Source organism: Tiliqua scincoides, chromosome 3 (genome assembly GCF_035046505.1).
Source record: "Tiliqua scincoides isolate rTilSci1 chromosome 3, rTilSci1.hap2, whole genome shotgun sequence".
Classification (NCBI taxonomy): domain Eukaryota; kingdom Metazoa; phylum Chordata; class Lepidosauria; order Squamata; family Scincidae; genus Tiliqua; species Tiliqua scincoides.
This window is the reverse complement of record NC_089823.1, coordinates 198,699,075-198,721,175: the sequence shown is the minus strand read 5'-3', so window position 1 is coordinate 198,721,175 and position 22,101 is coordinate 198,699,075. Positions and strand designations below refer to the sequence as shown.

The window sequence follows — 22,101 nt, the reverse complement described above, 5'->3', positions numbered from 1 at the left end:
GTGACCCTACAAGTTTTCAAAATCACTAAAATTAGAGTTTGGAGGAATAATACCATCATGTTATATATCAATCAATGCGTAATTTCATGCAGAATGCAGTAAAATAAACCACATTGAAATATCTGTGTTCTATCAAAAGGTACTGCCAAAAAACTGGTGGGGGCGGGGCAATGGCACATCACCACGCCCACCACCTGGGGTGTTGCCCCACCCACTGCATAGGGTGATGCACAGGCCTACAGCACCGGGTGACACAAATCCTAGTGATGCCACTGCTTTGAGTTGGTTCTGATATGGCAACAGCCTGAGCTAATTTTCACAAAAATTCCTGCTCATGTGAGAGTGGGTCATTTCAGAGTGCCATGGGGATCTGAGCAGCACACTCATACAAGTTTATGGAGGAGAAAGGGCAATTTTGTATATGTTAGGATTGGGAATGATTAAGTGGCAATCCCTGAGGTGAGATGCAGACTCTGAAGCAATTATATGTGCCCCCAGAGGTCCTACAAAAAATGTTTTAAAGTTATAAGAAACAGAATCAACAGACATTGTATAAAACAGGTCACTGTGCATTCTGTACTATGTAACCCTAAATCTATGTATCCCTAAATCCATTTCACTATAACTTTGCACTATAAATAGCTTTGTGCTATAAATAAACACTGCTAGATAGTGTATGCTAGATAGTGTCTATTTTGTTACAAAGCTGGCCACTTTCACCTCTGGATAATGAATCTTCTACACCAGTGTGTCCAAACATTTTGGCAGGAGGGCCACATCATCTCTCTGACACTGTGTTAGGGGCCAGGAAAAAAAGAATTAATTTATATTTAAAATTTGAATAAATTTACATAAATGAATTTATTCGAGATGGCCTTGCACAAAGCAAGGCCAGCCTTTCCTTCACTGCCACTGCTATATCACAGACGTGCAACAGCAAGTAGTGGAGGGAGTTCTCGTTCCACAGCTCAGGTGAGAGGTCAAAGTCGTCCTCATGCTGAGACCTGTTGTGTTGGGCCAGCATGGGCTCCAGCATGTCTCTGGAGAGCCAGAGGCTCTTTGGAGACTGGGGGCTCCCCAAGGGCCGGATTGAGAGCCCCTAAGGGCCGCAAGCAGCTCCTGGCCTGGGGTTTGGGCACCCCTGTTCTACAGTAAGGAGAAACAGTCATCACTTTTTCATTCACACTGTCGTGATTTCTTATTCTTGTCAAAAGTCTTATAATGTTGTAACCTGTTCTTTCCAGGACCAAATAAACCTGCTTGGGTAGGCGCATTGACAAAGGACGACTTTGAGCTGCTGTGCCCTGATGGTAGTCGTAGGCCAGTTACTGACCAGGATAACTGTAATCTGGCTAGTGTTCCCACTCATGCAGTAGTAGCACATCCTGATCGAGCTGACTTTGTCCGTCAAACACTGCTCAGACAACAGGTGAGAACTGAACTGAGGACTTCCCAGCTCACACTAAACTGGTTTAGATATGTTCTTTTAAAATAGAAAAGCAATATATTGTTAAATAAATAAATAATATGACACCAGCTCAAGCAGATGCATCCTCAAAAATGGATTCACTCCCCTCGCCCCTGATATGAATGGCACATGAAAAGAAATGAGGGAAGAGTGGGAGCTCTTTTATTTTAAATTATTAAATGGGGAAAAAGATAAGTGAAAAGTGCACAGAAGTTGAATGGGATATGGTCATTGTGATTTTTTTTTTTGACTGAACAAAATCAAATGCAACTTTAGTCAAATCAACTACTTGACTCCTACTTTATTGTATTTATTACAGGTTTTGTATGGAAGCACTGGAACAGAAAAAGAGCAATTTCAGATGTTCCAGTCTGAGACGAAAGACAGTTTGTTCAAAGATGGCACCAAGTGCTTAGTTGTAACTCAGAAAGGAGAGACCCACAAGGAATTCCTTGGCAAGGGCTATCTGAATGCTATTGCTGGAGTCACCAAGTGCTCAACTTCAGGTACCAATCATGCTCTTAAATGAATGTCATTGGTCAGTTTTGTAGATACAACCTATTCTGCAAATTAGCGTCTACATCAGTGTTTCTCAACCAGTGGTATGGGTACCACTGGTGGTAATTGAAGTGGTGGTACTTTGGAACTCCTGGACACCTGCTACCCAGCAGCGAGACCAGAAATGCAACACAGCAAACAGCGGTAGGAGGCTCAACTTGGTGGGCTGATCTCCAAAAAAGCCCTCCTGTCCACCCTGATCCTCTTACTAGTGTTTGTTGCATCACATCGGGCCACCCAGTCCAGAAGTAACTGGCAATGGTGTCATGGTACTTTGAATAGGTGGACAATGTGAAGTGGTACGGCAGGGGACAAATGTTGAGAAACACTTGTCTACATGGTTATGATTTTCATAACAGCCCTTGGGGAATCGGCAGGTTCTCCCATTGTGCCTCTGTGGGACACAGAAATGCCCTGGGAAATGTTGATAAGAGCAGCCGGATACTAACTCAGGGCAGAGACGGCATGTGCCCTGACGCTGCCTGAATCCTTTGCCCACTGCCACCTCTGGACAGATGCATATGCACCCCTCTCATGGAGGGTGGGTGGGTGGGCAGGCAAGTGACCCCACCCCCATTCCCTTTACAGTACTTACAAAGATTGTGCCATAAGCACCAAGTAGGTGGGGTGAAGTGATTTGAAGCGGTGGCACCTTGCTTTTTTTCCTTCTCCCTTGGCTATTTTCTTGCCCCCAACAAGTTGGAAAAGAGCACCCAATGGAGTAGTAGACTGCTTGTAGTGGCAGGCAGACAGGCAAGGGACTCATCTGTTCCCCACTCATGCCTTGCCACTCCATGCAACCAATTCAAGTCACTCTTGGTTGGGCTGCCCCAGTCAAGGGCCCATAAACTCTTCAGGGACTCAAACAGCTAACTCCTAAAGCCCCCCCAGTGGAGGTAGCAGCAGCATAAGTTGCTCAGCCGAGCAACTCATCGCATCATTCCCTTGTTGCAGACTCCCCATTTGGAGCAGGGCTTCCTCAGAGGCCTCTATGATGGTACAGGGGCCTCTAAGAAAGCCAATCCATGTATGGGGAGAGTGGGAGAACACTCTGTTTGGAATCCTCTCTCAATGCTTCTGGAGCACTGAGAAAAGGGCATCTTCCGATATCAGGCCCTAATTCTGGCACTGGCTGTTTACACAATCACTCCTAAGTTCCTTCTCCAGTTGAGTACAGCCCACTTTGTTCCTTCATTTGTCAGGGAGAAGTAGGTGATAAAGCAACTAGTGATGAAAAACTGTATGCGAATTCAGCTCATTATTGAGTGTATTCTGGTAGTGAAGAAAGAACACTTCTTAGCTACTACTGAATTCTTCCAGTGCCATCTAGTGGAGCTTTTTAGAATAGCTTGAGGCCATCTTCAGGTTGAACATCAGCATAAGTAAAAGTCATAAATATGTAGACAAGTGTCTCTCAACATTCCTTACCACACCTATGTAACTTTGCTCATTTCAAGTCTAACAGGACTAGCACAAGTTACCCTGTTGAATCGTCCAAAGAAAAAGCAAAATGAAAAGTGAAAACTGGCTTTTATGAAAGGAATTTATGCATGCTAGGAAACTACAAGCCTATTTCACACTGACTATGACAGGACCACAGAGTGGCAATAATGACACTGTCACAGTATGGTTCTTTGGAAATCCTTTTAGTCTCATAGTCCTTGGAATATATTGAATTTTTCTATCCCCCCCCCCAGATTTGGCAAGGGATATAATACTATCAGCTGTTACACATGTTTAACTTCTCCTTCCTTTGTATAATCAGAGCCCTTTGAGAGAGACCATGCTCAAATTCAACTTCAAGGAGTGATACTGGCTGAGGCCTTGAGAATGCAGTAGTACAAAATGTTCTACGTAAATTTCCATGGAGTAATTGTTTCTAGAGCATTCTTTCTTCTTGCAAGGAAAGGTTTTATCAGTCTACCTGTCTGTTGATCCTCATATTTGCTGCTGCTGTTTTCCCCACTGCAGATCTGCTTAAAGCTTGCAACTTCCATCATCATGAGTAATCTGAAAAACTGAAGCTCCCTGCAATGGAACAAGAAAATTCAGAAGCTTTGTCCATTCTCATCTGAACTTGGAGATTCTGTCCAACTTGCTCTTTTTTCTCCTTAACATCACAATGAAGTGCTCACACTTCTCCTCACATGGCTTTCTATAACGCCCTGGTGTCAGTAGTGCAAAGTAAATAAATAAGATTAACTTTCACAATTGAATCCTTCCTAGTTGCTGGTTTTTACTGATTCCTTCAATATAGATCATCATGAATTAGCATTTTGCTGACTGGAGACCTCCAAGTTCCCCCCCCCCAAGTCATTTCAGATGCCACTCATACCTTAGAACTTCTAAGCAGAAATGTTTCAGGGCTAATAGTAGAGACAGTGCTACTTATTCAGAAATGGTGCCAGGACTAAGCATTTAAAATATATGTTCATAGCTCAGCTATCAAAGATTAGGCATGGTGAACTGGTTTGGCCTACACATGCAGCAGAATGAGGCGGGAGAATGGATTGTACCACTTTAGCGACAGGTAGGGGAATCACATGCTTTGTTGCATAAACATTGTCCTTGTATTTAGAAAACTAGCAGAAAGCTTCCTGATGTGCAGGTATTTTTTATTTAAACTGGCAGAGACTTATTACCCAGAGAAGCAGGCAAAAATATACCTATAGCCTGCCCAGAACTAGGGATGCTGGCTCTAGAAAGAAATAAATTCTGGTACCAAGGCAGGGGCCCTTGAGCAGCAGCACCAAAAAGGAGCACACTGACAGCCCAGTCTTAAAGGTGCTGCCGCTGCCAGGTGCAGTGGCGCAAAAGTGGCTACTGCCACATCCTGTGGCCTGGTGACAGCCACTGGAAATCTCTTTGGGGGAAAGGGACTTTTATCCCCTTCACCTGGGGAAAGCCCCAAGCCCTGTAATGGGGCTTCTCAAGTTTGCACTTGAGGGATTTCATGTTGGGCCTTCTGGCCTGACATGAAGTTCAGGATCTGGTAGAGTAGAGCTCCACCGGTCCCACCCTCTCCCGCTCTGGTTCCTCCTCCAGCCTGGAATACTTCCCCCCTGCCCCCAAGACCCTCACCCCCGCCCACAGCTCTTATCTAGGTCCGGGAGGTATTCAGCCAGCACTGAGCTCAGTGCTTATCCCTTCATAAGCTTTCTGCTCTGCAATGGGTCTCCTTGGACCTGTGCCAGATTTTTAGCACCATAAGTGCTGGATCCACCCTTTCCTGCAGTTTTGCCTCCCTGCTCAGTTTTGTCCTTGCCACAGCCTTGCTTGTTCTGGTGGCTGTGTCAGGGTCTGGCGATGGAAAAGAAGCATTGCTGCCTCTTCTAGCAGCACTCCCAAAGTGGACACCAACAGCATGCTCTGCATGCCATTTTGTGCAGCTCCACAGTATTCCCATGCAACAGCCCAGTCCTGCATAGGATTTAGTTGCAATTCTAGAAAACATTTATGCACTTTACAGATGAAGAACTCTGAAGCTAAGAGTCTCCAGTCCAAAAGACAACCATTGAATTCATGGCAGAGAATATACAACCCATGTAAAACTTATTATTCAAGAAAGTGGGCCAACTCATATATACCCATACCCACACCCTCTCACTCTCATGCAGACACCCATCCATCCACCCTAAGCTGCCTCACTCACTCTTTCATACACAGACTCAGTTAGTTACCATACAGTAGTTAGAGGACTGGAATTGAACTGGAGAGATCTGGGTTCAAATTCCCACTCAACCATAAAGTTTACTGGATGTCCTTAACCCATTTTTGCCCAGCTCACAGCGTACACATTTGATCCCTGTTGCATATATGCAATGTTGGGCAGAAATGACTTAGGCTGAAGGCCTCAACAGAGACTGATTTTCCCTCAGTCTAGCCTATCCAACAGAGTTGTTGTGCAAATAAAATACGTAACATATGTAAGCCTGAGTTCCTTGGAAAAAGGGTGAGATAAAAATGTTAATATAAATACTGTCTGGCTGAATGATCTGGCACTGTCAGTGGCCCAGGTTGTCTTCTTCTCTGAGTTGTGCAACATTTAGCAGCTGTGGCTGCAGCCACCACCAGCCAGTAGAAGCACATGCTTATTACATGAAAGGTCCTAGGATCAATCCCTGGCATTTCTAGTTAAAAGGATCCTTGGTAGCGGGGCTGGAATAAATCTCTGAGTAGACCACTGGTTCCCAGTCTGTGATCCATGAACCACATGTAGTCTGCAAAACCATGAGAAGTGGTCCATGAGGCCTCAGGGGAAAAAAATCACCTTTGATCACTTCCAGTGTCTTGCCACTCCCTCATGGACCACAAGAGAGGGTGGAGAATGGATTCTTCACACTGGGTGCTGAAGTGCTGTTTGTGGGCGTTCCATTCACCCTCTCTGGAAGGCTGTGGGGGAATGCTCACTTGGGAGATGCTTCCCCACGGACCACCAGAGAGGGTGAAAACACCGAAGGCTGTGGGTGGTCCACTTTCCACCAAAGAGGACAGAGACTGCCCACAGCTGGCATTGCATGTGATCTATGACTACTCCCATCTTTCCCTCAGTGGTCTGCAGGCTCCTAAAACCTACTCCTACTAGAGTAAATGGTCTGAATGATTGCCTGAGGACTTATCCTGGACTGTGGTATGTTGACAAACACACACACACAGAGGGAAAGAGTGAGGGTAAACAGTGGGACTCAGAAGCCATGAAATGTTTGGTTTGGTCAGCAACCTGTCTATGCAAATGGCTCAAATGTGTACAAGAAAAGCACAAGGACTATTCACAATAGATGTGACTGGTAGAGGTGTTTATTTCCAGTGAGTAAGATAGGTTTACAGCCTAAGTCTTACTGAACACAATGGGCTTACTTCTGAGTAAGGTAATACTGAAACACCATTTTCAAATACCTCTAGTAATGGGTGAAAACACACAGTCTTCCTAGCTAAACAAATTAAACACTGGCTTCAACTGAACTGAACTGAAGCCCTAAACTTGCTAAATAACATTTTAATTCTGCATTTTCAAGCTGGAAAGTCCCTGTACTTTTATTTTGGGGTCGAATAATGGTGAGTTATGCCATGCACAGGTAAACAGCAGCGTCCCAGTGTCCTGCTGTGACATGAGGCCAGTCAAGGTGGCACCTTCAAGCAGCAGGCTGGCAGGGGTCGCCCACCTAGATCCACCCACTCACCTCTGCTGCTTCTCCTCCACCCACTCCCTGGACTGGAAAAGGTAGTGGGGGTGGGGCAGAAGATGAAGTGTGGAGGTTAGTGGGGGTGGGGCAGAAGAGGAAGTGTGGAGGAGAGGAGGCTGGTAGGCTACTCTAGCTGGCCACTCTCCTCTTCTCCACCCTTCCCTTCTTCCATTGCCAGCCTAGGGACTGGGACCAGCTGGCACATCACCAGGAAAGGGGAGGCAGCATTGGGCTGCGCTGGGAGAGCTTGGGTGGGCGAGAGAACTACAATTCCCAGGATGCACTTCAGCAGCCACTGCGCGTGGCAGGCAGACCGGAAGTGGAAGACCCGGAGGGAGGGGGTAGGGAAGGTTGCGTCACGCTTGGCCGTTCTGAGCGCTAGGCGAGCCGTAGAGGATGAATTCCGCTGGCGGTTTGAGAACGGCGCGCGAGGGGCCCTCCCCTCCCCAGAGCGCCCCGCTGCCGGTCCCGGAGGCGGCGCAGGTCCCGCTGGTGGTGTCGGTGGTGGTGGCCCTGGTGGTCGTGCTCCTGTCCCTGCGTGAGTCCGCGCCTCTGCTCACCCCCAGCCCTGCTGCTGGGCCAGGGCTCCTTCAGGCGGGGCGGGGCGGGGCGGGCTGGAGGCGACCCTGCCTGCCAGGCTCTGGCTGTGCCCTCAGGGGCTGCTGGGCAGGCAGCTGCAGGGCAGCGCCGAGAAGAGCCCTGCTGGATCAGGCCCACCCAGTCCAGCCTCTCACAGTGGTCCACCAGGTGCCTCAGGGGCACCCAAGACAACCTGGGACCTGGATCCTGGTGCCCTCCCTTGCACTGGCACTCCTCTAACCAGAGTTCCACAGGTTAACTACATGTGCTGAGTAAAGAAATATGTTCTTTGTCAATTTTAGTGGATGTGCCCTGGTTCTGGGGTTGGGTAGAGATGATGCAGTGAGAAGCTTCTCCTTCTCCCTGGTAGGTATGTGCAAGCTCCTACTTTTAGGAGTAGGCTGCCTGGGGGCCCAGTCCTATCCAATTTTCCAGTGCCGGTGCTGCTGTGCCTATGGGGTATGCAGTCACAGAAGCCTCCTTAAGAAATGGGAACATTTGTTCCCTTACACTGGGGCTGCATTGCGGTTGCACCAGTGCTGCAAAGTTGGATAGGATTGGGCTGCCATAATGCCAGATGCAGGGGAGCACCTGGACATATGCTGTGCCTTCTTGTCTTGTGTGCTCCTCCATGAAGCGTTTGATGGGCTACTGTGAGATACAGGAAGCTGGACTAGATGGGCCTTTGGCTTGATCCAGCGGGACTCTTCTTATGTTCTTATATTCCTGTTAAATGCCAGCCTGGCAAGTCGCCACCCTCCCCCTGACCCACTACATTATTTACAAGATTTTTATTCTACCTTTTGGCATCCAAAGAAACTCACATCAAAGTTACAACACAATGCCCCCCCCCCCAAGAAAAACCCGCAAGAAAAAGCACCAAACTCTTTTTCCTCCTTCTCATAAGTTATTTGGCGCTTTGTGGCCCCTACAAGGAGAGAGGAGGCACAGCCTTGGCTTTAAAGAGGCAACAGCAGATGGAAAGTGTCACTTGTCTTTGTGGTGTAATGGTTAGGAGATGGTCTTGAACCAAGGAGACTTGGGTTCACTCCATGCTTTGTTGTGGAAGCTCACCAAGTGACCTTGGGCCAGTCACTGTCTCTTGGCCTAACCCACCTCAAAGATTTGTTGTGAGGGGAGAATGGGGTGTGGAAGAATCCATGAGCTTCAGAACGTCTTGAAGGAAAGATGGGATATAATTTTGTTCGTGTGCCTTTTATCACGATTGAACATGTATGGTGGAAACATTAAAACACAAACATTGGGGTACCATGCATGCTCTGATGTAAAAAACCACAGCCATACTTGGTAAGACATGTTCCAATACACGGATGGACTTGCCATGGAATACATGGAATTCTTTGCCATGTTGCATGGATTCAGGACAACTGAAAACTATGGCTTACTTAGGGAAGGGATGGGCCAATCTCAAGTTACCAGGAGGGACTAAAATGTTTGAAGATGATTCTGCAGCCACCTCTTATTGGGCAAGCTATAAATATCTAGCTTATCTGATGAGTGTTCATCCCAAGTTTGGGATGTTGAGTTTTAATAGTAAGGGAGACAGAAAAACCTGCTGTGAAAAAAAAAATTGGATTTATGGGAAAGCTGAGAGAGACAAACCTGACAAAAAGTGTAACATTTCTGTTTACCTGTAAATGTGTGTTGTCATCTGTTTTGAGAAATTGACTTCCATTGTGAAAGATATGAAAAGACACATTCTCTTGACCAAGAAGGTAGATTTTAATGGATGGCAAAATATGGTCTTAGTTATGTTCATAGAATACTAACGTCTCTTTTTCCCTGTAGTGATTTGGAAACTTGTCAGGGCCAGAAAGAGCAGTCGAAGAGCAGTGCTTCTGGTGGGCCTCTGTGACTCTGGGAAAACCCTTCTGTTCACTAGGGTATGTGATTCCCTTTCTTAGTAATTAGCCATTTGGACCTTTTACAAGATTTCTGTGTACACTGTTGCTATCCCATTCGTCTTAGAAGAGAACATTTTTAGGGGATCTCTTCTCATTTATAAAGATTCTGAGATATAAGATAAGCGTGAAAAGATTTAATGCTTCCTACTGAAGTACTGTGTTCTGTCTGAAAATATTTTAGTCCTTCATTTTTGATGGCTTCTCGAATATATGAGTATGATGTACACTGAAATGTTAAAGCTAATTTAAGTTTGGCTTTATAGTCGACATTTTAAGTGAGGTGAAGTTGCAACAAGTTTCGATTTGCAAAATTATTAGTGAAAAATTATTCCTGCTAACAAGGCTATTAGTGATGAGGTCCTTTTTGAAGATGAATGTTATTAAATGGCTAAATTAAGCTTCAGGGATAATTTTTTGAAATACATGATTTTTTCTGCCTTTCTCCTGAGGTTTGGATTGTAGCTGGTAGGCAAATTATTTAATTAGGCTTGGAATATTTCATTTTCTCTGATTTCTTTTAACTTTAATAGCTGGTAACTGGCAAGTTCCGAGATACGCAGACTTCGATAGCTGATAATTCTGCTTTGTACAGAGTAAAAAATGACAAGGTAAGGAGAACCCATGTTTCTATTTTATTATGTTGATTCTGTAGTCTGTAGCAAATCATGGAATGCTAGAGTTGGAAGGGAACTTGCAGCTCATGTAGGCTAAGTGCAGCAGCAGCAACAACAACAACAACAACAACAACAACAACAACAATAATAAATAATAATAAACTTTATTTCTATCCCGCCCTTCTCCCTAAAGGGACCCCAGGGCGGCTTACAACATATTAAAAACAAATTAAAACATAATTTAACAAACAGATAAAAACATATTAAAAACACATTAACAGAAACCATAAAAAACAGTAGTCAGATAAAAGTCAGAATAAAAAAGAGCATAAAACAGCAGTTCATGGAGGGATCAGGCCTGTAAAAAAGCAACTAAAAGATGTATAAAAGATGTTAAAAAGGCCATGAAATCAGAAGGCTTGTTTAAACAGTAAGGTCTTCAGGCCTCGCCGAAAAGTCTCAAGAGAGGGAGCCATTCTCAAGTCAAGGGGAAGGGAGTTCCATAATGTAGGTGCCACTACTGAGAAGGCCCTGTTTCTTGCCGCCGCCCCACGTACCTCCTTAGGCGGCGGCACTTGTAAAAAGGCCTTCTCTGATGACCTGAGAGGACGATCTGGATTCTACGGGAGTAGGCGATCTCTTAGATACCCTGGCCCAGAGCAACAACATCTGACAGGTGGCCTTGCTTGAAAACCTCCAATGGAGGAGAACTCACAACTTCCCTCGGGGACTCCCAATCTGACCCACAGGGAGACCCAGTCTCCAGTGAACCTCTGGAGACTTGCTGGATCCCGCGCTGGCCTGATGCAACTGCTCTCAGCATGAGGACAATTGTTTGACATCTTGCATGAGCTGTAGGATGAGAGCTCCCTCCACTGCTTGCTGTTTCATGTCTGTGATGTGGCAGCGAAGAAAAGGCCAGCCTTCCTTTGTGCTTGTGCAAGCCCTTCTTTCATTCATATAAGTTCCATCTCTAATATATTCATTTATGTAAATTTATTCAAATTTTAAATGTAAACTAATTCTTTTTTTCCTCAGGCCCCCCCAACAGTGTCAGAGAGATGATGTGGCCCTTCTGCCAAAAAGTTTGGTCACTCCTGAGCTATAGGGACTAAAGAGGGTGCCAATCTCTGCATAGTAAACAGTTTTTTAAAAATGAGTTTGGTTTGGTTTGGTTTGGTACTGTCTTCACAAAAATCTAATGTGAACATCCTTTCAGACAGAGGTCCAAGTACAGAGATGAGTCCTCAAAATAAATTTTTGAGCCCTTCAATACACCCCTTCCCTTTTTCAGGCCTTGTTAGTGCATTTGGCCATTTCATTGAATGGCAGTCTGTTACAGTTTCCCATAGAGAGTGCTTCAGTCCCATTCTTTTCCAGGGCCCTGATGCACACCTTTGGGTTCTCTTCCTCCGTTTTTCTCCCTTATCGCCCCCAAATTACTTCTTTTTCTTTAAATGTTTATCTGTTTAGGGCAGGGGTGTCAAATATAAGGCTTGTGAACCAGATACAGCCACCTGAAGCTTTTCATCCAACCGTCATGATTTGGCTCTCTTGGCACCATCATCAGCTGCTCTCAGCTGTTGAGCTAAGAAGTTACGCCTTGGCAGAAGTGGTACTGCTAAAAGGGCAGCCCGTGTGATAATTGGGTGCTCCCATATCCTGAAAATATGATGGTTTGCATATTTGCTCTTCTGTCATTTGCAACTAATGAGTTCCTAAGTGAGAATGGTAAAGATTTCCCCTGCACAGGGGGTGGTGACTCATCTCTGTCTCCAAGCCAATGGAGCCAGCGTTGCCTGAAGCCATCTTCTGTGGTCATGTGGCCAGCATGACTAAACGCCAAATCTCATTGAATGCTGTTGCCTTCCCACTGAAGTGGTACCTATTTATCTACTTGCATTTACATGCTTTCTAACTGCTAGGTTGGCAGGAGCTGAAGCAAGTAACAGGAGCTCACCATGTTCCACAGCACCAGAGTCTGGAACTCCTGGGCTGCTGTTCTTCCAGCCAAAAGTTCAGTGTCTTTAACCACTCAGCAACCACACCTCTACCCTAAGTGAGAACAAAGTGTTTATTTCTAGTTATCAGTATGCCACTTTGTGCTTAATGACATCACTTCCAGCACTCAGCAGGCATCATTAATGCTGTTTGACCCACTGTATGAAACAGGTTCGACACCCCTGGTTTAAATTGTAGGGTGGCAAGCAGAGATTTATGATTGTTCGTGTTATGTATGTACAGCATCTTCTTTCAGTTGCTGTGAAACCGGAAGTGATGTTTTTAATGCCTTATAAGGTATTAGGAGGCCCAGCATTAGGAAGCCCTGGACAGCAGTGGCATTTTCTGGGCTCAGAGGACCCACTGAAGGCAAGTAGAGCAGAGCTCCCCTCGGCTCTGGCAAGGGGGTGCACGCGGGGGGGCCTATAAGATAAGTGAATCTGTGGATACTGGATCTGCAGATACGGGATCCTGCCTGTATTAGGAATAAATTGAGATTGATCATCTTGCTGATGACTGAAGAGTAAGGAGAATTTATGGACCTATACACAATACAGTAGGTTGATCGTGGCTTTCAGTCTAGATAAACCATGTCTGTCTCATTAGATGTTAATCAGAGTGTTTACTGTTTCTCTTACAGAACACAAGTGTGACTCTGATTGACCTTCCAGGCCACGAGAGCTTGCGGCTTCAGTTCTTGGATAGGTTCAAGACTTCGGCTAGGTAAGTATAGGAGGAATAAATGACCATGCTTTTCAGTCTGTAGCCAGGGAGCACTCAGAAGGAGCTGTAGATGGTGCATCATGCAGGGTTGCTTAAAGAAACCTAGAGATCCCCAATAAGTTATTTGTGCAGTTCATTTATAAGGGTACTACTGTGTTTTCTTGGCTGACTTTTTTTTTGCCTGGTCAATTGAATGAAAGAAATTCAGCAGGAGATGCCAAGATTGGCGGGAACTGAGACAGATTGGTGTATATGAGTATGTGAAATGTTCTAGTCAGAACCCATAGCCACTTCAGAAATCTGATTTTCTAGAACAGGCCTGCACAACATAAAGCCTGCAGGCCCATTCTTGTTTATTTTCAACCCACATTGATTGTAGCCCTTTTCCATATCTTTGCAGTAACATTTCTTACCCTCTCAAGCCCATCAGAAGTGAGGTTTGGGATGGGAGAATGTGCAGGTTGCTACATTTGCAATGCCCCTCTCAACTTGGATTCAGAGGTGACTGGTGGAATTGGAGCCAGATCCCTAGCCATGAATTCTGCATGACCCACCTATATTGTTGTAACTTGTGTGAACTGCAGTGAAATTGAAAATCTTGTGTGATCTTGCAGCTGATCTTGGCAAGGATTGGTTAAGAATTGTAATGCTGCAGAGCGTACACAGCCTTCTAGGAGGTGAAGAAAAGAAAAAAAAGTGAAGCCACCTTTCTTGACTTTCCAACCAAGCCTCTGCCTTTCCTCACAATAAATTTTACTCCTTTCCCTGTGGCGTGTGTAGAAGGCTTCCACAATGAGGCAAGGATTTCTCTAATTTACGAGTGTAAAAAGAAGATAATAAAAAGAATGTCTGTTCCTCTGAGAGTAATTTTTTTAATCTTCCCCTGACTGCTATGCAAATCCAAAGACCTTGCCTTGTAAACAAGCCCTCTTGTCTTATTTGAATGAAGATAAAGATGAGATAAGAATTAACTGGAGTAATGCCTGCTGTTTTTCTTTTCTACTAAGCAAGATCTTTTCTCACTTGTAGGAAGCTTTGAAGAAAGAGAAAGAAGCAGGAGAAAAAACTGCTATTTCTTACCTTCTCTAAAGCAACTTGCAGAGAATCCCTGTTATCCATCTAGCAAGCAGAGAGAGGGTGCAAAGAGAGAGATGGTCTTGCTTGGATAAGGACAATAATAGCTAAAAAAAAAAGCCTGCTCTTGGTTCTTTTAAATTGAACCTGCTCTGTAAATGAGAGCTTGTTGGTGATCTCAACAGCAGGCCAAAAGCCACTCATGCCTAGCAAGTGGAATTGTCCATGTCTGGGGTTAAGCAGAATGTTTTAAAAATAATACACTGAATTGAAATTGTAATAAAAATACTATTCTGTTGATAATGTGGCCTCCAAGAGTGACCAAAATATATGTGTAAGGGCCCCTCAAAAATGAAGGAAGCATGCCCCCTGAAGCTACCATGATTTGTTGAAATGTCAGATCCTCTCCCAGTCTCCCTTCTCATTCAGTCAGGGCCTTATGCAGTTAAGGACCTTATCACTGTTCGACTTGGTGGCATTGGCCAAACCGACCAAGTAGCACTTACTATCACTTTACAGTGCTGTCTTTAACAGTGCAATCCCATGCATAGCTACTCAGGTATATGTTCCATTGAGTTCAGTGGAATTTATTCTTAGGTTGTAGATGGGTTAGGATGTATAGGTTTACAACCTGAATGTCTCAAATACAGCTGATGTGTCTGCTGATTCTAGAAATTTTCAGTACAAAAAGAGGAATTGCAGATTTCAGCGGTGGCAAAACAGTCCACTTGTGTGCTGTAGTGAAAACTTCACATGAAGTACTGTGTGACATGCAGCCCTTGGTGAACTTTTATTGACATGGAGGTTGTCTATTCATACCAGGTTACTTGTGCACTGGGAACTGATGCCTCCAGTTGAAATCTGTACCATTTGAAGTTGATGCCTTTTGTGCTTTTTTTGTGCAGGGCAATTGTGTTTGTGGTGGATAGTGTAGCATTTCAGCGGGAGATGAAAGATGTGGCGCAATTCCTGTATGAGCTCCTGATAGACAGTACAGTGCTGAAAAATGCACCTTCTCTTCTAATCGCCTGCAACAAGCAAGGTATTGCATATCTGTTTGGGAACAAAGGGGTAACTGTTGGTGTGGGTGTGGGGGAGAGTAGATGCTTAGAGAAGCTTGGCTTATTCATATGTCAAGCTCATACTTGCCTAAGATGTAGAGTATCTGTTCATGCTGCAATTCCATCTAAACATAGCTATGGTATATAAAGGGTAGTCACCTTTATATACCTGTATGGTGTAAATTGAGCTGGATTTGTTGTTAGTGGGCTCTCTTTTCCCATAAGAAATAATGGGGTAGGCTCCATTTAGAACCAGAAGATTTGAAACAACCCCACAAAACTGCATTTTGAAAATTTTAATATAAATGACTATGACTTATTGTTACCATTTATTCTAAAACCTTAAAAAATACATTTTGGTAGGCTATCTACAATGTAAGATGTGTTAAACTCATTCACTTATAAAATGAGGTTTAAATGGAGGGGTAAGGAGGGACTTTTTCCAAAGGTCCACTGGAGTGACTTAGGTCTAGTTGCAGCAGGGGAAAGGAAGCAGCAAGGAGAGCCTCAGAGTTCACCCAAGCCCTCTCCTCCCTTTCAGGCTGTTTCCTTGGGCTAACCAGCTTCTCTTATCTCCAGGGAGAGCTGGTTAGAACCTTCAACCTCTTGCCCACAAGCAGCTTGAGCAACTGGGCTTTTCAAGCCATCCAGACTGAGGGGGCTGGTTCCCTACTCCACGAATCCAGCATCTCTATTGCATTAGCAATGAAGGTAGTGCTACAGTAGTGCATTTTTAATGTGGAGACAGTTTGTTCCCGAGTGGCTTCTATTGCTGCTGCTTGTCTCATCTGAGGTATTGAGACAGTCCATCCATCCTTGTGAGTGCATGGAATTTTTACAATTTTCCCTGAGTAAGTTGCATTCATAACTATGGGGAATGTCTCCATTAGTAGTGAGGACTTCCTGTGTAACACTGAGTAATTATCTACAGAGCCAGTAATCCTCCAGCAGGAGCACCCTCTCTCTAATCCTTCCCAATCCCACTTGTTATAACAGGCAGCTTTTATTTTTGTTTCTTAACTGTGGCTGTGATAATAATGGTTCATTTTGTAATCTGTATAAAAAGTCCAGGCTAGTCACTTCAGTGTGAAGAAACACTGGTCACCTTGATCTGTGGATGCAACAGTTAGCTGTTACTGTTGCAATTAAAGCACACTTTTATGTAGGTAATTATTCCCAGGGCATGACCTGAAGGTGCATGGTACAGCAACCTTGCTGAAACAAGTCTGTGGTCAGTACCTGAATAGGAAACCATCTGAGTACCCTCTGTTACCCTGCACATCCCTGATCTTGTCTGATCTTGGAAGCTAAGCAGGGTCAGGCCTGGTTAGTACTTGGATGGGAGCCCGCCTGGGAATACCGGGTGCTGTAGGCTTATACCATAGTCTTTCGAGACTGAAGGTTGCCAACCATATACAAAGTAGAGAAGCCCTTGATTTGCAGGTCTATCTCTTTAGCTAGAATCCTATGCCTCTTTAGTCAGGAGCAAGCCCCACTGAAAGCAGTGGGGCTTACTTCTGAGGTGCTGCATAGGATTGCATCGTTGGCCTCTATGCTACATCAGTTCTCTACCTATGATAATGGTTTCCAGTGCGAAGCCATGTCCTGCGTGCTTCAGAAGGAACATGATATTGTTGTACAGAGCTTAACATGATGAATGTTGGGTATGATTGTTGTTGAATTTAGGAAGAGGAATAGTTTGTGAGAGTTTTCTGAAAGTTGGTTTTGCTTTCTACTATCTTTTCTATTTTCAATGATTCTTTGATTGCAAAGGTTTTTTAAAATTTCTGGTTTTTTTGCTTGAACCTTTCAGTTATGGAAACTGACAAAGTGAGAGACACCTGCCTGTCTGCTGTCACCTGAACCACTTGTGCAATGTGTTTATTGCCAAATAGGAAAAATGAATGCCATGTTGTTTGTTTATTGCCTAATAGGAAAAATGAATACCACGTTAGAGATTCCCTCCTGTGTGAAATATTCAGTGCCAATTTATCCCAAGGGTATTTATTCTCTTCTGTTTAACACAGCATGTAGTGTGATGTGAATTTTTTTCCTTTCTGTAGATGTCACAATGGCAAAATCTTCTAGATTAATACAGCAGCAACTGGAAAAAGAACTGTAAGTTTGTAGCATTGGCTTGTCCAACATTTGCTTGTCCAACATTTCTGCCCATACCTGCTTTGTTTTCCCTACAGTTAGAGAGAGAGACTGTCTTTGAAAGCCTTTATCTCTCTTCCATTGAGAATCCCCCAAAGACTATGTAATACTGTAGTATATAGCTAGTGCTTCAGAAGGACTAGGACAAAGCTTTGACTGAATATACCTGATGGCAGGTCAGTGAAGAGCTAATTCCTCCCATGTTTTTAAGAGAAGTGATAAGAAAGCGAGGGAGGAGTTAGGATATGCCCACAACAGAAATATGCATGTCCATTTTTGAATGAAGCCAGTTTGAATGGCAAAAGGTCTTAAGTTAGCAAAAGGGGCTAACAAGCTGAAATTAAATCCGGATAAGACAGAGGCTCTCCTGGTTCGGAAATCCTCGATGCAGGTGCTGGATTATCGACTTGCTCTGAATGGGGTTGCACTCCCTCTGAAGGAGCAGGTTCGCAGCTTGGGGGTCCTCCTGGATTCGCAGCTGCTCCTGGATTCCCAGGTGGCGGCTGTGGCTAGGGGGGCCTTTGCTCAGCTTCGGCTGGTGCGCCAGCTGCGACCGTACTTGGATCGTGCAGACCTGGCCACGGTGATCCATGCCACGGTGACATCGAGGTTAGATTACTGTAACGCGCTCTATGTGGGGCTGCCCCTGAAGATGGTTCGGAAACTACAATTAGTACAGAATGCGGCGGCCCTGTGGTCACCGGAGCCAGGCGGTTTGACTCTGTCGGCCCGCTTCTCCGGGGGCTGCATTGGCTGCCCATTCGTTTCCGGGCCCAATTCAAGGTGCTGGTTTTGACCTTTAAAGCCCTATACTGCTCTGGGCCAGGATATCTTAGAGACCACCTACTCCCGTACAATCCGGCTCGCCATCTCAGGTCATCAGAGAAGGCCTTTTTGCAAGTGCCGCCACCCAAGGAGGTCCGGGGGGTGGCTGCAAGAAATAGGGCCTTCTCAGTGGTGGCACCAACATTATGGAACTCCCTTCCCCTTGACTTGAGAATGGCTCCCTCTCTTGAGAGCTTTCGGCGAGGCCTGAAAACACTGTTGTTTAAACAAGCCTTCTGATTTCTGCCCTTCTTAACTTTTTATACATCTTTTAGTTTTACAGGCTTGATTCCTCGGTGATCTGCTCTTTTATTCTTTTAATCTGACTACTGTTTTTATGGCCCTGTAGTGTGTTTTTAAATGTTTTTATCTGTTTGTATTAATGTTTTTTAAATTCTATTGTTTTTTAATATGTTGTTAGCCGCCCTGGGTCCCGTTAGGGAGAAGGGCGGGATAAAAATAAAGTTTTATTATTATTATTATTATTATTATTATTATTATTATTATTATTATTATTATTATTATTATTAAGTGGTTCCATGTCAATTTGACATGGTTCTCTCTAAAGATGATGTTGATTACATACATTATCACCCTCTGGTTTTGCACAGACTTGTGGATATATTTGTGTTTCTTAAATTGATCTTTCTTCTCCTACAGCAATACCTTGCGAGTGACTCTCTCAGCTGCTCCCAGCACATTGGACAGCTCACATTCCGGATCTACCTCTCAGCTTGGAAAGAAGGGCAAGGAGTTTGACTTCTCCCAGCTCTCCATGAAGGTGGAATTTGCTGAATGCAGCGCCAGAGGAAGTAAGGGAGAGGAGGGCAGTGCTGACATTGAGGACTTGGAAAAATGGCTAGCCAAAACTGCATGAATATAAAAGGTGTGACTAGAGAAACAATATGAACTGGAATAGTACATGAAATCCAGCAGGGTTTGAGTTCTCTGGAACAATTTGGGTGGGTCAAGGAGAGCAGTTGTAGAACTGCAACAATGGTGAGGTTGTTCATACTCTGCTTTCAGAGTGAGTGCCTGTTTGCCCTACAAAGTCATTCTTTTTCATAGTCATGTTCTGTTGAAGGATCTGTCTCCTCCAAATTTACAAAGCAAATCTTTTGTGCTTTTGCCTAGCCTTTTTGGTTTTTCTGCTTCCCTTTCTGACTCCTAACTCCTTTTCCTGCTATGTCTTACCTAGAGAAGTTTTAAATGGGGATTCTATACTGGATGAAGTTTACAAAATAGGAGCTATTTTTCACAGTTATTCTAGGATTGGAATTGCTCCCTTTCTGCCTGTCTCCCATGGGTATTCTCACCTGAAACGTTCATGGTGAATATCCACATCCATTAATCACATCTTACTTTTTTGACCTCTTCATTATTTGGGAAGAAGTACAGTGTTCTGAAATGAGTGGGTTCTGTTCTTCTGACTACGATAGTGTGAGCCTTTGTGAAAGCCATGTGTTGCTAACCTTTATGATGTCTCAGTAGGAGTTGACATTGTGTATGGCACCAAGCATTGCTATTATCCTTCTACTAGGTTTGTATTTTGTGACTTCTGCAAATTCATCCTGAGTAATTGTTATAGAGGGTCAGGAAATCCAAGTTGCTGAGGAGAATGCTTCAAATTCTATTTTTAAGCACTTCATCCAACTGGAGAAAGCTGAAAAGATGTGATAGTACATTTTGTTGGTTAATATTACAGTATCAAGAACACTGTGTGTTTGACAGTCTTTTCCCTGTTTTGCTGATCTGTGCATGGTCAGGAGGTCTGCTTCTTAGGTCTGATTGCTTTGACAAGCTTAAAGTACCATTTCCCCTTAAACTGCAAAGAAAAGCAATATTTAGTGTGTGGCTTTTCTCCATTCTGGGAGTTTTACACCTGAGTGGACTTATTTCTCCCATCAGGGCCATAACGTAAGAGTCCCCAGGTGCCAGAAAAATGTGTTTACCAAAGAATTTAAGTTGTCACATCATTGGAAAGGGCAACTGTCCAATCTGTGCTTGGCCTGGCTATAAAGCTAGCAGTTGCTCCCCTAACTAAATTTCATGTTAAATGGAGATGTGCTCTGCTAGAAATGGAACATTCTTACAAAAGACAGAAAGGCCTTGGAATTTTGTCACAAACTGAAATTGGGCCTGGTTCATACCATATAAAAAGAGTATTTGCACATGTATGCTGCATGTTGAAGTGGTGAGCAGCTAATACTTGAATGGGAAGTGTGTGTCTGCAAGTGTGATAAATAAATGCCTGCAGATCTTGTCCATTTGCTGCTCCTGAATGCCTCTTTCCATACCTTCAAGCTCATGCCTATTCCTGCAGAGAACATAAAGCAAAGTACCTCTTTCATACTGTGTGAAACAACCCTGTGCCTGGACCCAATATAATCAGTTTGTGTACTCTGCGTAAGTGGCTCTATCAACCTTCACGATTTGCCCCAAATGGTGGATTGGCTGAAAATTGACTGCTGTGTTGTGTGCCAAGTTGAGGTTTTTAGACACAGAACAATATGATCTTGCCTCTGAGGAATATGAACTTGCCTCTGAAACCTGTATGAGCTTGAGACTGGTGTCTCTGTGGGGATCCCCTGTACAATAGCTCTCCTGTTTGGAAGTGCAGTTTACCTCAAGAACCTCTATCTAGGTCCATGGCAGTAATGAGAAATTCGCACCACATTTGATTGTCACAAGCTGTCTTGTATGTATTGTATTCACAAACTGCAGAGATGTAAGAGTTCGTATCTTTTAAATTATGCCTTAGATAGATCTATAAATAAAGCATATTTGACTAAGTATTGGCTGGTGTTTTTAAATATATGTCTGATATTCCTTTTTACCATTGTTATTACTTCAAATCAAAGTGGAGTGATGCATTTCCCCAGTTTTGTGCCACTGCAGTATTTGTATGCAACAATTTTTTTAGAACCATTTGAGCTTCTCTGTCTCTCTCCCCCCCCCATCTGTCCTCAAATGCTTTAGAACAAAGGTTCTTACACATTAGCACCAGGACCCACTTTTTAGGACCCACCAGAAGTGATGTCATGACCAGAAGTGACATCATCAAGCAGGAAAATGTTTAACAATCCTAGGCTACAATCCTGCCCACACTTACGCAGGACTAAGTCCCATTTACTATCATTGTTAAAAGAATATACATAGTAGCTTGCTAAAAGTATAGGTTGTAACATTTCCCCAAATGCAGTCATATACCATGGTAGCATCAAGTCTAATATATTAAAAATTATTGCAATAAATGGGGACCCACATGAAATTGGCTCACAACCCACCTAGTGGGTCCCGACCCACAGTTTGAGAAACACTGCTTTAGAATACTATAAATTAGTTGTAAAAAATGAGGTTAGGATTCTAAGGACGAATTAGGAGCCCTTAGCCTTGGGTATTTGCATGCATTCAATACTTATTAGTTTCTGAGTAATTATACAATCCTGCTAGAACAGGGCTCTCAAAACCCTGGCCCAGGTTTGGGAAAAAAATATTGTCTTTATTGTACCAGCTAAATCTGTAACACTGTTATGTGTTTCTGTAAATCTGTTTTGTTGCCTTTGGGGGAAGTTCCTTGGGTGGGTGGGAGAGGGTTGTCTCCTTCATCTTATGTGTCAGAATGAAATGTAAATACTTTGCTCATGGAAGCTTGAAAGTGGCTTTCCCCCCCTAGTGTGTGGACTTTGAGGAAAAGAATTATTTTAATTTAAAAAATGGCTAATACCAAGTGTCAGTGTATCCTTTCAGGAAAGGGTCATATTCATAACAGATTATTAAAATGTCATTTACTCAAGTACTTGGAAAATCTTTGTCAAAAACAAAGGTGGCCATGCAGCTGTGAGACATTTCAGCATCAGTGTGAATAGAAGCTGCTGGGGAGACAGTTCATTTATCAGCCTAGCAAGAACAATGGGTAAGGTGCTTGGAGAT

At 44.0% G+C, this 22,101-nt stretch overlaps 2 protein-coding genes across 2 annotated transcripts in view; both read left to right on the top strand.

Annotated features, from left to right (window-relative positions):
* Positions 1 to 4,242, top strand: part of LOC136643851 (ovotransferrin-like) — a 29,029-nt gene extending 24,787 nt beyond the window's left edge. Inside the window, exons 15-17 of the mRNA XM_066619234.1 lie at positions 1,245 to 1,429; positions 1,788 to 1,974; positions 3,998 to 4,242. Of these exons, the coding sequence (XP_066475331.1) occupies positions 1,245 to 1,429; positions 1,788 to 1,974; positions 3,998 to 4,035 (410 nt within the window). The 3' untranslated portion in view covers positions 4,036 to 4,242. The remainder of the gene's footprint in view (positions 1 to 1,244; positions 1,430 to 1,787; positions 1,975 to 3,997) is intronic.
* A 3,312-nt stretch (positions 4,243 to 7,554) lies between these two features.
* Positions 7,555 to 20,963, top strand: SRPRB (SRP receptor subunit beta). The gene is made up of 7 exons (XM_066619235.1): positions 7,555 to 7,747; positions 9,598 to 9,692; positions 10,244 to 10,321; positions 12,969 to 13,051; positions 15,031 to 15,167; positions 17,250 to 17,304; positions 18,829 to 20,963. Exons 1-7 carry the CDS (start codon positions 7,606 to 7,608, stop codon positions 19,043 to 19,045), a joined length of 807 nt encoding a protein of 268 aa, XP_066475332.1. The 5' UTR covers positions 7,555 to 7,605; the 3' UTR covers positions 19,046 to 20,963.
* The last annotated feature ends 1,138 nt before the right edge of the window (positions 20,964 to 22,101 follow it).

Bases quoted from the DNA above. Each gene is read 5' to 3' on its own strand.
- SRPRB (XM_066619235.1), top strand. From the start codon at position 7,606: ATGAATTCCGCTGGCGGTTTGAGAACGGCGCGCGAGGGGCCCTCCCCT. The intron at 9,693-10,243 runs GTATGTGATTCC...TAACTTTAATAG, and splicing joins AAACCCTTCTGTTCACTAGG to CTGGTAACTGGCAAGTTCCG. The intron at 17,305-18,828 runs GTAAGTTTGTAG...CTTCTCCTACAG, and splicing joins CAGCAACTGGAAAAAGAACT to CAATACCTTGCGAGTGACTC.